Genomic DNA, 17,068 nt, shown 5'->3' with positions numbered 1-17,068 from the left:
CCACCACTAATATAGACTATCTCAGACCAATTCCAGCTAGGATACACTGATAAACGAAGCCTAACATCTCAACCTTTATCTACAGCTACATTTATAACAGTGGTGGTTGTTTAAGAGGGCCATGAACAGTTTGACTTTCACTAACTGCGCTCATAATTCAAGCGTTGGTTGTGATGTTTGAGCTATTTATCTCCACACAATGTTAACCATAAGTGCCTCACATTATTGGTTGAAGAAAAAAAAGGCTCAATCTTCCTCTGTTCTACGATGGAGAGTGAAGGATCCAGTAGTGTTTGTGTGCTGCTGTCACACTTCCCCATTGATCATACCCTAGCAGATAGTTTGATTACAAGCATATATCTCATCACTCATCATTCTTAGGGAGCTATTTGTCTGTAGGTACCCATTTCCTTAAGAATGATGGATGAGTAGATAACTGTCACAGTACTAGTCTTTGGATCACTGGGGTCTACAAATGATGACAGTAATGCATGCTTTGTATTTTGATTCTTCACTCTTCTACCTGGAAAAATAAGGGTCCTTTCACACAGGCTTCCTGTTTGTTTCATCAGTTCAGTCATGTTTTTTCAAAGAAAACGGATCAGTTTTTCATCCGTTTTTCACATCCACTATCAATGCAAAAACAGACCGTTTGTCCGTTTTTACATTCATATGTCATCCTTTCCATCTTTTAATGGAACATAAATAGTGCTTTGATCCATTCCAAAAAAATTATAATTATCCATTTACATCTGTTTTTACATAGAGATTCATGTCCATTTGTCATGTTTACATGGATTCATTTATGTCTGTTTTTCATCCATCAGCGGATGAATGAAAAATGACAAGTGGAACGCCCATGTGAAAGGGGCCTTACATTTTCTTCTAGGAAGTCAAATAGCCTAATTCCAGCAAATAAGGAGTATTGTTGTACTGTTTATGATATTCACTGAAGTGGACTTGTTGCAATAGCAACAAATTAGATTAGTGTTTTCATTTCTGTGGTGTGGACTGGACGATTCAAGCCATGATAGATCTTGTTCAGTTACCATTCTGTCATTGATAATTCTATCTTCTACTCATTAGATGTGAAGTTTGATGCTGTGAGTGGTGACTACTACCCTATTTTGTACTTTAACGATTACTGGAATCTGCAGAAAGATTACAGCCCAGTAAATTCTAGCGTGACCACACTACCATTACGGGTTTCATTCTGTCCCCTGTCCTTGTGGAGGTGGCAACTCTATGCATCTCAGAACTCTCGCAGTCCCTGGAACTTTCTGGGAGAAGACCTGTATGAGCAGTCTGATGAAGAGCAGGACTCTATTAAGGTGGGTTCCAAATGAAGAGGAGCAGTTTGTGTTACTCAATCCGCAAAATATGGCTGGGGATAGGAACCGGGAAGCCTCTAAAGTAATAAAGGGATTTCGGCAAGTATGCCATGTGGAGGGCTTGGATTATGCCAAACTAGTGATTGTGATTTTGAAGTGTATGTCCAGCCAAAACATTTTTTTTTTTTAATTTGAATTAAGTATTAACAATTAGAGCCCCTGTCAGGTTTTTGCTGCTTTCTGGTGTTCTGCTACAGAGATTTCACCTCACTTTCTGTCCTTCTGATAAGTTTTTACCAGACAGGAAGTGACAGAAAATCACCAACAAAATCAAAATAAAAGGGCTAGTAGAGTATGGGGTAGCTAGAAGCCATATCAAATTTTTCTTTTGTCTGTGTCCCTGTTGCAGATTTTCACTCCTGTTTGGTGAAATCAGCAGGACAGAAAGTAAGTGGAAATCCCAGAGCAGTAAAAACCTGACAGGAGTTCCAATCCTTCCCTATTGTGTCCAAAAATGTCTTGATATACACTTTAACATTAAGGGATTAATTTACTAAAACTGTAGCGTGCAAAATCTGGTGCAGCTGTGCATGGTAGCCAATCGGCTTCAAAATTCAACTTGTTGAATTAAGGTTTGACAAAAATAAATGGAATCTGATTGGTTTCTGTGCAGAGCTGCACCAGATTTTGCACTCTCCAGTTTTATTAAATCAAACCAAAGTATATCTAAATCAAGACAAGTTAGCAGGAGAGCTGTAAGCTTAGTCGGGACAGTATTGGGGATCAAGCCTGTGGTTAGAAATTGCCAAAGAGCAACAGTGCTGGGTATTGGCTTTGCAATTTACTCAGTGGCTCTCCAGCATTTTTCAGCATCATTTTTCTGGAGTACAAGTTCTTGGGGCTTTGTAAACTCTAAGCCTTTTCACCTGTCCAGCCATGACAAGCCATTGGAGTCCCGGTCAACTGCTCTCTTCAAAACACAGGTCAGGTCTAAAAAAAAAAAAAAAAAAAAAAAAAGTCTTCAAGTGGGTTTTAAAGCGGAACTTTACCCTATAAGACAATATCAAGTTTAACTGTTTTTGTGTCTCCCTGGCAGTAGTGTTTGTCATGTTACCTAACCTGATTTTATTTTCTCCCTCTCTAATTGTTTCCTCAGCACAGTCTGTGTTATTCCTGTTGTTTTCTTACCCCTTCAACAATAGTAAATCTTAAAGCTGTCAGCTGATCAGCCTCTAGTAACTCCCGTATTTTAGGAAGTGCTGAGCACATAGAGCAGTTGAGCATGTGCAGAGCTGGGTTACTGGATTTTAAACAGTATAGGCACTTATTTTAATGTTTACAATAGCGGGCAGCCTGAAGTGATCTATCAGGACTTAATTTTATGACTAAATTTCCACTTTAAGTAGTATGTAGTTTTTCTGACAGTCACTGTTATTGAAAACTATTGTTTATCTTTCAAGGTGGCTCTTCTAGAGACAAACCCATATCTCCTTGCTCTCACCATAACCGTTTCCATTGTACATAGCATCTTTGAGTTTTTGGCTTTTAAAAATGGTAAGTTTTTTTTAACCTTTTTTAAATTAATGAAATTAATTTAATCAGCAATATTCTTTTAATGTCATCATGTCTCGTTTGTCATCTTTTAGATATCCAGTTTTGGAACAGTCGGCAGTCTTTGGAGGGTTTGTCTGTTCGATCTGTCATCTTTGGTGTCTTTCAGTCTCTAGTTGTTTTGCTTTACATCTTGGACAATGAGACCAACTTTGTGGTGCAGGTCAGCGTTGGCATTGGTCTGCTTATTGATTTCTGGAAGATCACCAAAGTCATGGATGTCAAGGTAAGGGTTAATCATAGCTGAGATAAATGCTGTGAAGATCAAGATGTGGATCTTTCACTTATGAGTTTGTGCATTCTTCATCTCCTTAACCTCTTGACATCGAGCTCACACAAACATGCAGCCTCACTGCACTGAACTTTATTTGGGTTGTCCTTTTGTGGGAGGTTATGGCAGTAACGAGAAATATACAGCTAAATTTAAAAAGTTGTTTTTTGTTTTTTTTTAACCAGTTTTCCTTTAATAATAAAAAAAGTCTCAAGATATCACTGTTGGTGATAATGGTAAACATGACTATTATAGAGGGTGGATCACCCTAACGGTCACAGACAGCAATAAAAACCTGTCAGGTATTCTAGTCCCTCACTACCCTATCCAAAAACTAGTCTGGCAGGGTTTGAAGTGGGGGGGGAGATTTTTTGGGGGGCTGCTTCTACAAGAGCAGATCCATACCCTTGGAACATGTGCAGAGTGACCAAAAACATACTTTATTAAATTTCTCCTCTTTACGTCGCAGAGCAGCTGTAATATTTTGTGTGTGTGTGTTTCTGTTTTCACATTACCAGTATATCTGGCCAGATAAAAATATGATAGAAAACACCTGCTGAAATTCCCAGAGGTGGTGAGCAGTCAGTGCACTAGCTAGTAGTGTCCTCCTAGCACACGAGCAAACATGCAGATAAAAGGAAGCCGGCAGCTCAATCTTCCGCAGTGAATAGATTTATTAATCCAGATTTGATACAGAATAATGTTACAGGGCTTACGCGTTTCGGAGTGTAGCCTTAGTCATAGCTATGACTACGGTTACATGCCAAACCGCATAAGCCCTGTATTATTATTTTGTGCCTTTTTACCTCTGAGTAACGGACCCCATATTTCCTCAGTACAGGTAACCTTTATTTAACTGCATTCAAAGCAACCAGTCTCCTCCTGCCACTCCATGACAGGTCAGGGCACGTTCACCAGCACATACAGTGAAACTGGGTATTGCCACATGTAGACAGTGGTGAGATGTGAATTCAAAATTCAGTGGCTGACTGACAGGTGTGTGCACATTCAGATCATCTAAGCATGCTCATGGCAAGGAGCTGGCCTATACTTAAGCCATAGTGGTTGACCAAAGGTACCCAACATGATTTAGGGTTATGTTCCCAAACTGTGTGCATGCAGAGAAATCTGCCTTAGTCATGAATGTTGTCAGACTTGCCTGATTATCCAATGCCTATGGGTGTTGAAATATCCCATAGTGCTGGCAGTAGGGAGAGGAGTATAGTTGCTATCAACCTTTACATTTTTGGGGGTGTGGCTACAACACTTTGCAACGCAAAGCCTGTTTAGAGCTTCACTGATAATGACTGCTGAAAAGAAGTGCTTGATTTAAATAGCCGAAATTCTGTATGAAGCGGCCTTGACCTATATAACTGTATTGAATTTGAAGATGCAAGCTGCAGGTCATTTACTTGACAACTGACTTTCTGTGTAAAATTAAATGAAGTCTAAAGGAAATGTGTTCCAAATTAAAGATTTAATAATGAAATCTTAAAGTATTAGATTTTGTATTCTTTAGTTTAAACATGTACCCCACTTTGTTTCTCACAGCTGGACAGAGAACGGAAGGTGGCTGGAATCTTCCCCAGGGTGATACTGAAGGACAAGTCCACATATGTAGAATCCTCTACAAAAATATATGACGACGTAAGTGTGTTCTCCTTTTAAAGAGTTTTGCTATTGCAAATTGGGATGGCAATATTTGATTAGACCCTCAGTCAGAAATCTTAAAAACAGTGGTGACCTGAACCATTCCGATGCTGTAAAAGGCTAATTTTATTGTGGAAGGTGAGATAACTTCACCATTAGTGATGTATTTATCAAGCCTGAAGGCAGAAGCGCTGCTGTTTGGCTTAAGCTATCGCCCAACCCTCCAACATGCAGGACAATGTAAATTCTAGATGGAAGCTTGGTTACAGAGACATTAGAGTGTTCTACTTTAAGCAAACATGTCATGGTGAATTTGATTAATTTACAGTTAAGAAGAGCATCCCTTTAAATTGAACTTATTCACTTCTACTAACTAAATATGTTGCTTTAGAGCAGACTCTTAAAATACATGTTATTCCTTTTCATTGCTAGCAAGTTCTACACTGTGCCATCTTGGATTACCTACACTTTCATATATTTTCTGGAATTTTGGTATAAGTCCTGCCCACATGTTTGACCCCTGTCCATTCAGAATGCCTTGCTAGCCAGTAGGACTTTCTTATTGAATAGAAAGTAGTGCATAAACTGAGCCTAACAGTACAGGGTGTGTGGAGCTTGTGCCACAAACTGTTCCCCTCATAGCAAAGTGAAAGTTATCTGAGACTGGGCTGTAAAAGAGGCGTTCTTGGATAAAAACGGCAATAGCAAGCAGGCTGATAGACAGCGCTTCTATTTTTTACATAGAGTGGAGAACAGATTCCTTTAAGTACAATGAAAGGTCTGACATTAGACACTTTCCAGAACAAATACCTATACAAAAAGCTTACAGAATTATTCCTATGATAGCCTATCCTCCTATATGGTATGGTTTTCCCAGCATAGTTTTATCTGCATCCTTGCACTCCCTTTTTGCTGCCTAAAATGTAATTACATTTTTGTACCGCAAAATAAATTGTAAATACTTCCCTTCCTGTTATGTTTTATTTAGATATATAGGTATTGTTTTAACATTATTTAAGTCCCTGGAATTTTCTTTGATTTGGGGTTATGGTTGCCTATGAAGTGAAAAAAGTTGTGAGCTACACTGTGGATGACGGTTTCATTTGCTGGAGTGGTAAACTGAAATTGTACATAACTGAAACTGGATTAGTAAGCATATGACACAGTTTCTAGTCGATGCTTAGTGTCCAGTGGTCTCTGAGCTTAGAACATGCTGCATTTTCTTTTACTCCAAATATAATCGCATTATTTGTTCTGTGTCTAGATGGCATTCCGGTACCTGTCCTGGATCCTCTTCCCACTGCTGGGATGCTATGCAGTATACAGTCTCCTGTACCTAGAGCACAAGGGATGGTATTCCTGGGTACTTAGTATGCTGTATGGCTTCCTCCTCACATTTGGTAAGCTGAAAACAACATAATGTGATATAGTCTGTGGCCATATTAGTATTACATTTCTAAAGCTTGAAACACACTTAAAGCCTGAAGAACAAAGTGACAATCTATTCCACTGCACTAGCGTGAAAAATGCAGCTCTCATCGATACTCTTCTGTCTCTGGCAATGTCTTTCACAGACTTGCTGCTGTGCAATCCAACACAGTCCAGTTCTTGACTGAATGATACCCAGCATCATTCAACACTCTTCCTGGGAGCTCAGAGTATCAAACAACACTCGCTGGGGGACACCGTCAAGTTACCTGGGCTAACAGGAGAATGCTGTCAGAGTGATACAACAATGTCAAAAAATGCAGCGCTCTTAATATTGTGAGATGGTGACATATAATGCGCAATCTTATGCGCTAATAGGTGAACATATAAGTGGTGTCTTTAATGAAGACAATAATTGGTAAAATGTGACATCATCTCATAGTGACAGAACAATCAGCGACCAATTCAGTATATATAAAAGTCCTTGAAATATTCAAGTAAGATGCGCCAATTTTCCCGGGAACTTGCGTCAATGGTAGTATGTGCTCGTGACTTCAGTGATATGAAGAAATAGGGGTGTGCTTGCACTCACCAGATGTATGATAATATTACGCATGTAATATAAGGGCACTGGTAGTCATCTGGGACCCAGTAGGCAAATGGCACTCCAATGGTACTTGTTACAACCTGGGAAAGACCACCAAACCTCTCGGTAGACCCTCTTAGTGGATGGGGACTCCTCGCTGTTGTTAGTACTCGGTAGTCAATGGACTCAGCAGGAACACCACCTTTAGTAGCTCAGAGTAAAGCCACCAAGACAAAGGGCTAATATAGTGTATCAATTTTTATTATGCCAATGATTGTACACAAATTAGGGCTACTTATGGCTACTGACTTGAATCTTACTTGAATATTTCAAGGACTTATATATATCGAATTGGTCGCTGATTGTTATGTCACTATGAGACGATGTCACATTTTACCAATTGTCTTCATTAAAGACACCACTTATATGTTCACCTATTAGCGCATAGGATTGCGCATTATATGTCACTATCTCACTATATTAAGAGCGCTGCATTTTTTGATATTTATGTTTAGGATTTCAGGGGTTAATCTTATGCAAGCTGCTTTTTGGTACCATATTCTGAAGCGCTCGCTTTATCACTTTTTATTATTAGAGTGGTACAACAGATTTAGGCTTTTTTCTGCCTTAATATGATGCTTCCAGGTACAACTCAAAAATCCTTACCTCTGACATTTCTATACCAGGCATTCATTTTCCTTCAATACAATCAGATTTTTAAAGCGGTATTAAACTCCAAACCAAAAATGTAATGTGTTGCGACTTACTGATCCTTGGATGTAATGGCTGTATTAGTTTTCTTTATTTTTCAGGCTTTTTTCCTTCAGCTTTTTCCTGGTGATCTGGCTGGTAACACACCTCCTGTATTAGTGCCCCCACTCTGGATGAACAAGCACAGGGGACACCTTTTGGACAGCAGATTTCAGTCTAGGGGAGGGGAGCATTAGATATACTAGCAGATATAGATACACTAATAAATTAAAGCCAAACTCCAGCTAATACTTTTTTTTTTCTCTTAACTATTCTTTATTGAATACGTTTTATAAAACATCCGTACATTCCACAATTAACATTTACATATTTCACTTCTATCTTCACAGAATAATGTACTACTCTTCTCTCAGATTCCAAAGATTAATTTTAAACTTTCTTTTGGGTGTTCTTTTTTCTCTTTCCTTCTCATCTTGGCTACTGCCTGGCCTCTCCCAGATCTCCAACAGTTGATCCTACCCTAGTTAACTATGGTTTCCATATTCTCTGAAATTTCTTTATACATCCCCGTTTAATAAATACCAGTCTTTCTTTCCTTATTGTTTCTTCCACAGTACTCACCCTCTCCTTACATGAAGGTGGCACCGCTACAAGCCACCTCTGCACAATCAATTTACGTGCCTGAAACAAACACTGAATTACTGTCTTCTGTACCCTAGTCACTACCTTATCCTTATCCACATAGCCCGATATAAATAACATTGGGTCTAACCTAGAGGATATCCCATATACAGATTTTATAGTATCGAGAACCTCACCCCAATACCTATATAACTTTGGACATCTCCATACCATGTGAATAAGGTCTCCCCTTAGATCTCCACATAGTGGGCATCTGGCATCTTGTCTCCACCCAAACAAAAACCGTTTCTGAGGGGTACGATATACTCTATGCAGCAGAAAGAGCTGAGGGAGAAAAAGATACCATCGGCCACAATTCCAGTATACATTTGAGGGAGAAAGATACCATCGGCCCCGATTCCAGTATACATCTCCACTGTTCCTCTATGATGTTTCCTACATCCTCCTGGGAAAAAGGTTTTACATACAGTAAATAAAAGCCAATGTTTGTAAGTACCCCCTACCCCTAATTTTAAAAGCTAGTGTAACTGATGCATTCTGCTGGAGAGTTTGTTCTTTTGCAAAACAGACTTACTGGTCGGATCACCAGATGAAAACAGAAGAGAGCCTAAAAAAGAAAACTTATGCAGCCATCACATGTAAGAATTGGTAGGCTGCCATATGATTAATACCACTTTAAGTGGTCATATACACAATTATGATTTCATTACCTTCCTTTAAATCATTGTTCATTATTTAATGACAAAATGCGAAACACACATTGCACTAACATCTCTGATTTTAAGATTACACTGCACACATTAAAAATTTTTTATGAAACTTTACACCACATCTCATACTTTCTTTGCATTAACCCACAATTATATTGTATAGAAAAAAAAAGCTAGCCATAGGGCTTAAGCAGTTTTATACTGTGCTTTGTCAGGCATAGATTGAGTCAACTATTTAAAAAAAAAAAGCAATGGCCTTAAAGCTGTAACATCAAATGGCAGGGTACAGGTCAATAGGTTTTTGTGAGGCTGCTGACTGGAGCAGTGGCTGCAGCTATGGGAACATGTTACATGTTCCTCCCTAAGAACAGGTGGACCATGTAACCTGTTCCAAAGGTGAACTTCTCCTTTAAGGCATAATGTGTGAAACATGCAACTCTTCATGTCCTGTTTTCACATCTGGGTATCCAGAGTTGTTAACTTTTAGCTCAGATACTGCCTTCAAATACAAAGCTATTTGTTTTGCTTAAGCCAGTCATAGATTGATTGAAATACGGCCAGGTAAACAGGAACCAGCCAAATTTTGATCCTTCTATAGGCAGGCTGGCTGTACTTAAGTTGATCTATCGATTGACTTCAGTACAACCAGCCTATCAGGTTTTGTTCTTCTTATTTTCACTTCTGCTAGCTATAGCTTGTAGCAGAGATTATTGTATTCTGGTAGCAAAGAAATTCCCCCTCTCAGAATATAGTAGCGCATTGGGAGGGATTCCCCCATCAACACTTACTGGGAATCAATCTATTTTCTTTCCTTCAACCTGTGATTAATTGCTTAATGTATGGCCAGCCTTGAAGATAAAAAATTCCTAACCCAGAGGAGATTGAATAACCTAATATTATCTGTGTTACAGGGTTTATCACAATGACTCCACAGTTGTTTATTAACTACAAGCTGAAGTCAGTAGCCCACCTCCCATGGAGGATGTTAACATACAAAGCTCTGAATACCTTCATTGATGATCTCTTTGCTTTCGTCATCAAGATGCCTATGATGTACAGGATTGGGTGTCTGAGAGATGGTAAGGTTTTTCTGAAATATTTACAGCCTTATACAAAAAATCTTTAATCGATTCCTATATATGTAGCACATGTAATTCATAGTGAGCTCCAGTTTTTATCATGTCACAATTAAATTACACGTTTTTTATCTTTATTTTTTTCAGTAATGCAGACAAGCTACATAAAACTGTAATAAACTTTCCCCTTGTTTTCCTTTATTTGCTAAGTGTTGAGCAAAGGTTTATTAAAGAAACAACCCTATGCTGCAGCTTGTAGGGAGAGTTTTCAAAGGATAACTAAAGGCAAAACTTTTTTTTTTTTTGTTTTAAATAGTGAAGAGGGATTAGAACACCTTTCAGTTTCTATTGCAGTCTGTGCCCCCGTTATGGAGATCGTCCCTTTCTATTTATCCTTTTTACCATTATCATTGAAAATGAAAGTAAAAAAAAATACCACATTTTGGCTTGTCCCCAGAAAAGTAATAGCGGAGAAATGTTCCAATGGGGACAATATTTCTGGTGACCTTGGGGGTTCCCAAGAGATTCCCTTAATTTGCAGGGATTTCTTCTCACTCCCTGTTTTGGCTATGGGAGAGGAAGTGAAGGTAAATCTCTCCAATGGGGCACAGATGGCAGAAAGAACTGACTGGTTAAAACCTTCCTATAAGCCTTGTACACATAGGCCAAAAATTGACTGGAACCGACTGAGTTTCAGCCTGTGTGTACAACGGTATGTTTTTTACAGAAGCCTGTCTCGCTACCGGCCTCTGTCGAACAGGGATGCTGGAAAACCAACATCTAATCAGTGCTGGCAGCCAATGGCTGCCAGCACTGATCAGTGTGTTCTGGCAGGGAGGCAGTTCCCCTTGTCTGAATACAAAGGTGCAGCGTGGGAGATTGCTGCACTAACGTTGCTTGTGCTAGTACGGTAATCTCTTCTATACTTCTACTTTTAAGGCAATTCCCTATTAGCCTGTATTATCTTCTTCTAGTAATATAGAGGATTTGCTCCTTTAGGGCATCTGCTTTCTATCAAGTCAGGGAGCAGCAGTTGGCTTTCTCTACACTGTCACCTGCTGGGTAAATATTGTATTGTGCCGTGATTATATACAGTTGTGTTCAAAATAATAGCAGTCAGACATCACTAACCTGATCAATCACTGTTTTTGGTAGAAATTATATTTCTACATGGCAAATAATTTACTAGCAGGTGTAGTAGAGTAATAGAAATCCAACAGACCCAACAGTCATGACATGCATGCTGCTGATTCTGTGTAATTGAATCACTAATTGAAAGTGGCATGTTCAAAATTATAGCAGTCTGGAGTTCTATTAGTGAGGTCATTCATTCTTTGAAAAACAGGTGGCAATTATTGCCCTTATTAAGGAAGGAAGGCAGCAAATGTTGTACATGCTGGTTACAGTGCATTTCTCTCTGAAATTCTGAGGAAAATGGGTCGTTCCAGACATTGTTCAGAAGAACAGCGTACCTTGATTAAAAAGTTGATTGTAGAGGGGAAAACATATAAAGAAGTGCAGAAAATGATAGGCTGCTCAGCTAAAATGATTGCAAATGCTTTAAAATGGCAACCAAAATCTGAAAGACGTGAAAGAAAGTGAAAAACTACCATTCGAATGGATAGAAGAATAGCCAAAATGGCAAGGACTCCGCCAACAATCAGCTCCAGGAAGATCAAAGAAGGTCTAAAGTTACATGTGAGTACTGTTACAATTAGAAGACGCCTATGTGAAGCCAAGCTATCTGCAAGAAGCCCCCGCAAAGTCCCACTTTTGAAAAAAAGACGTGCTGAAGAGGTTACAATTTGCCAAAGAGCACATTGACTGGCCTAAAGAGAAATGGCGCAACATTTTGTGGACTGATGAAAGTAAGATTGTTCTTTTTGGATCTAGTGGCTGGAGACAGTTTGTCAGACGACCCCCAAACACTGAATTCAAGCCACAGTACACTGTGAAGACAGTGAAGCATGGTTGCGCAAGCATCATGATATGGGGATGTTTCTCATACTACGGTGTTGTGCCTATTTATCGCATACCAGGGATCATGGATCAGTTTGAATACATCAGAATACTTGAAGAGGTCATGCTGCCTTATGCTGAAGAGGAAATGTCCTTGAAATGGGTGTTCCAACAAGACAACGACCCCAAACACACCAGTAAACGTGCAACATCTTGGTTCCAGACCAACAAGATTGACGTTATGGCGTGGCCAGCCCAATCCCCGGATCTTAATCCAATAGAAAACTTGTGGGGTGACATCAGAAATGCAGTTTCTGAGGCAAAACCAAGAAATAGAGAAGAACTGTGGAATGTAGTCCAATCATCTTGGGCTGGAATACCTGTTCACAGGTGCCAGAAGTTGGTTGACTCCATGCAACACAGATGTACAGCAGTTCTCAGAAACAGTGCTTATACAACTAAATATTAATTAAGTGATTCAAAGGAAAGCAAAATCTTCAAACATTTTTCAGTTTATATAGTGAATGTTTGAGTTTGTAAAGAAGAATACAAACACTGCTATTTTTTTGAACAGTCTAATATTCACTTTTCTTCAATTTTTTTAGAGGAACAACACAAATTTGATATATTTTTCTTCATGTTTTGATTTGGAATAGAATGTGTAATGTTCCCAATGCATTTGTGTGTATGGAGATAAAAGCTATTAGAAGGATTTTGAGCTTTATTCACTTTTTTTCAACACACTGCTATTATTTTGAACACAACTGTATGTAGATCGATCCTTACTGTATGGTGGAACTTCAGTTTACGGACAACTGTAAACAGGAAAATGAAGGTTCCGCCATTGTATATAGCAGGGCTATGTGTAGTGGGTTCCTCTTTGTTTGGGTTCCCAATGAGCTAAGGCATTTCCACTGGATATGCAAATCCCTCCTGAAAGGTGTGGTTTGTTTTGTTTTGTTTTTTTTGGCTGCTTTTGATCTTTATTAATTTTCTCTGCAGATGTGGTTTTCTTCATCTATTTGTACCAACGCTGGATTTATAGAGTGGATCCCACGCGATTGAATGAGTTTGGGACCAGTGGCGAGACACCTGCTTCTCTACCAGCCCAAGATGGGTCAGCAATCCTTCCCCCCTCTCCTGAAGACACATCTCAACCCAAACCAGCAGAAGACAAAAAGAAAGACTGATTTAATTCTCCTATACCCCCCCCTCCCCTCCATTCCTTACATGAACTGTTCATCCCCCTCTGCGGGGATTAAATCGGCTGCTGTTTTATATATAAACCCCTCTTGTCCCCAACCCTCTTTGTTGAGACGGTGTTTCCCCGTCATTATGTATATGGGACTGGTGAAGTTTGTCTTTCTCTGCCCACCCTCTTGCTTTCTGTTTTTCTGCCTGTTTCCCTCCTCTCTTGTTCCCTCTTGCTCTCTATGTCCCCACTCCCTCTGCTTCTTCCTTTTGCACTGCTGTCTCCTCTATAATTTCGTTGTGACGTGTCTATTTCCTGCCTCTCGGTCATGACTCCCCCACGGGATCAATGCGCAAATTGAGTTTAATAAATATGGCCGCTCTTTGCAGTTTAGGCAGCACTTGGGAGCATGCAAGCTTGCTTGCACTGCACCAAGGGATCCCACCACTTGCTGTTTACATCCCACGTCTTGGGGTAACAAGTTACACACACACACACACACACAGCCAGAGTCCTGAACATCCCTATAAATTGACTGCACACTTTCTCAAATATGAGTTATCAGGCACTTGAAACACACCTGTTGCCTTTGAAAGAAAAAAAATTGCTCTCTGCGATGTAAGGTATAGTTTTGTTTTTTGTTGAGTCTATTATCCTGACTCATGAATGAGCCTACATTGGCTTTCTGCTCGGACTCTCCAATTTTTCCCTGCCTGACATCACTTAATTTATTCACTGCACTAACAAAATAAAAGAAGAATGTCAAATAGGAGGGATTTAAAACAAAAATGTATACTATATGCCCAAATATGGGACAAACCTACTGTCATAAGTAGTATCTTATCAAATTTTATTTTTTCTAATTTTCTTCTTTTTTTTTTTTGACCAATGTAAAAGAAAAAAAGTCATATCTTGGATCAAACTGATGAATGAAATATTTAAATTGTAACAGGTCCTTTGTACTAGCAATGTTCTTGCTTTTGAGACTTGGATGTGTTTGCTCTGTTTTATTCATATGTATAACTCAGTAGAGACAGCAGTAAATGGACCAGTCTGAGTCACACTGACCTTTTACAGTGTCTGACCAGAGCCTGTGTGTTACATGTGTTACAGTTTTCATGGCCAACAGTTGGCCATCTTGAAGAAAACTTGGAAGACAACACACCTTTCCCATTGTAATATGCACTGTGTATGTTTTGATTTTTTTTTTTTTTTTTTTTTTTTTGTACTGAGGTAAAATATATGTTGGATATGAGGGTTGTTTACCAACATTGGAGAAGGGTATCATTTCTTAAAAGAATAGTGACCAACCAGAATCTCATCATTCTTGTCTGTGAACAGTGTGGGTGAATAATCCTCATTTGGGCTTATCTTCTAGTGTAAATAGCAGCAATTCCAGTGATCCCTGGCAACCAAGTGGAAATGAACAGTTGGCAACATATATTTGACAGATCAAAGGGACACAACATTCAAATGATAACATTTGGCATTAAAACAAATACAGGGAATATGGCCTGTTTATCCAATGCTAGTTGTTTCTCATCCCAGCTTTGCTTGTATATTCCAGGCCACCCATTTTGCAGAATTCTGTGATCATAAGTTTGTGTTGTGAAATTCCTTCTTCTTTAACATGGTTGTAGAGGCTGGAAAGTCGCACTAAAAACCTAGGAGAGGCCTGTATTTTAAAGTAGAATTCTAGTCAAATATGAACTATATGTAAACCTGCTTCCACCCCCATTCTAAGTCTATACTAACTACCCTGTAAAGGAAATATGTCTATACTTGCTGGAAGGCGCTCTGGTCACATGACCTCTTCTTCAGTGGCTGGCTTCAGTGAAGAGGAGAGATCACTGACCATAGCTGCAGAGCGATTAACATCACCCATAGGCTTACTGTGCGGTATCCCTTGTCTGCTGTACCACTTCTACACTGAAGCTTGTGCTATCACGTGACCAGACTGCCCTCAGAATAGGTAAGTATAGACCTCTTTCCCTTACAGGCTAGGGTGGAAGCAGATTTAGGTATAGTTAGTATCTGACTGGAATGCTACTTTAATATGCAAACGCTATACAAGTACACACTCCCTGGAACTAACTTTAACTATTATGCAAGCCACTGCATCTTTAAAAAAAAAAAAAAAAAAAAATTCCCACGCCAAATCACCCCCTCCCTCGTAGTCAAAATATAATATGGCATTCTAAGGGCTGGTTTACACTTGCAGCATGAAAAGTGATCTGTGCTCACTTTCAGAGGCGTTTGCTAGGTGGTATAATTCCTGCCGTAAAGCATGTTATCCTGGCCAAGACCTGTGTACATCCCTGCTGCTGCCTTTGCAGTTTAAAATGGAACTACACTGCATCTGCGCACCATAAACCAAAAATGCTATTTAATTTCTAATCAACTCTCCCATCCATCCATGTCTCCATGCTTTATTTTGCTGAATAATCACTTTAAAAAACACCCCTATCTACTTTCTGGCCATGGCCATCTTGAGTAAGGGCAGATGATTCATGTAGCATTTACTTCCTGGAATTCATCTGCCCTTAGCTCAGTCATGCAGGCAGGAGGGTGTGCTTAACTGAGAAAACCCCCCTCTTAAACACTCCTGCAAGGTATGATGACATTTGCCTAGGCCTGGAAACAAGAAACTATCTAAAATGAAAAGAAAAAGTAAATACGACATACTGTCTATATTCTTTCTATTCACTAATGCTAGCAGCATGAGGATTAAAAATAGTCAATGTTGATTAGGAGTGTGAAGTTTGGTTTTAAGGGGGAACAGTTGTTAACTGCAAGTGTAAATGAGCCCTATGGGGGAGGCTAATTGCTCAGGCCCTAGGTCCAGTGCCATCATGAATACCTCTTGGTCTGACTGCAAGACATCATGTGAAATTTGTCTCCGATCAATATAAGTTGAATCCACTTTATGTTTGTAGTGTACAGTGACAATGTTTCCGTTGTAGCCTTAGCAGTGCACTGAATGATGATTATTCTATGTGGTTGCTTTTTCATGAAAGATGATTTCTGATTGGTTTTGGTGGTTTACTGGACACTGTTGCTGTTTGCAGTGAATTATACTAGCCCATTTTTGTTCCTACAAGAGCCACATCATCAGGAGAGTGATTGGTTTGTACCACTCACTACTCTTGGTGTTTGCTGGTGTCCCTTTTTGTTTAAGGAAAAAAAAATATCCAGCAGTCTTTTAAATCATTGAAGACTATTAACGCAGTTTTAAACAAATGTTTAGTTTGTAAGTAATATTCAGAGTATGACATGAACTTGTGAAACAGAAAGAAAATAAACCAGAGTGAGTTGGGTGGAGATATGTTCATTGTTGCGAATTGTTATTCACTGCGGCTATACAGGTTACAATTTCATTCGGTCCTTTAAATATGGGACTACATCCTAAAAATGTTTTGATGTTTGAAAAGAGTGATAGCTCTGTCAGGTTTTTATTGCAATTTATGTTCTCACTGGAGTGATTGCCTGCACCACCTGCCTTGATGGCCAAATCCAGAATTTGGCATGGTCATTGGAACAAAAGGCAATGGGAAATCTCTCCAAAGGGGATGCAGACATTTATAAACACCTGACAAAAGTTCTAAACTTGACTTACTCTATCCCAAATAGATTAGTAACACATAACGATTCTGTTTTTAAGTAGAGCTGTGGCCAGACATACACCCTGTTCTGAATTATTATGCAAATTATATTTTTCTCATTTACCTAATTGATGTAAATAACAGTCAGCATAATTCTCATGTTATCAACTATTAAGAGTACAATTCAAATTTTATTGAACAAACCTCCTAATGATAACAGTATTTTTTTTAAACATAAAAAACTTACAATGCAATATTCCAAATGATTACACACAGTAAGTTTCAAAACACTTTATAGG

The 17,068-nt window shown here is 39.1% G+C and overlaps 1 protein-coding gene across 1 annotated transcript in view; it reads left to right on the top strand.

Moving 5' to 3' along the window:
* Window positions 1-16,488, top strand: part of CLPTM1 (CLPTM1 regulator of GABA type A receptor forward trafficking) — a 60,003-nt gene extending 43,515 nt beyond the window's left edge. The window contains exons 8-14 of the mRNA XM_089651991.1: window positions 1,087-1,331; window positions 2,792-2,885; window positions 2,978-3,168; window positions 4,765-4,860; window positions 6,128-6,263; window positions 9,852-10,019; window positions 12,978-16,488. Coding sequence (XP_089508117.1) covers window positions 1,087-1,331; window positions 2,792-2,885; window positions 2,978-3,168; window positions 4,765-4,860; window positions 6,128-6,263; window positions 9,852-10,019; window positions 12,978-13,165 — 1,118 coding nt within the window. The 3' untranslated portion in view covers window positions 13,166-16,488. The remainder of the gene's footprint in view (window positions 1-1,086; window positions 1,332-2,791; window positions 2,886-2,977; window positions 3,169-4,764; window positions 4,861-6,127; window positions 6,264-9,851; window positions 10,020-12,977) is intronic.
* Window positions 16,489-17,068: the final 580 nt, after the last annotated feature.

The sequence above is a fragment of the Staurois parvus genome, unplaced genomic scaffold (genome assembly GCF_062004578.1).
Source record: "Staurois parvus isolate SC_StPar_1 unplaced genomic scaffold, SC_StPar_1.0 ptg000668l, whole genome shotgun sequence".
In the NCBI taxonomy this organism is placed as follows: Eukaryota; Metazoa; Chordata; class Amphibia; order Anura; family Ranidae; genus Staurois; species Staurois parvus.
This window is presented reverse-complemented; position numbering and strand designations above follow the sequence as displayed.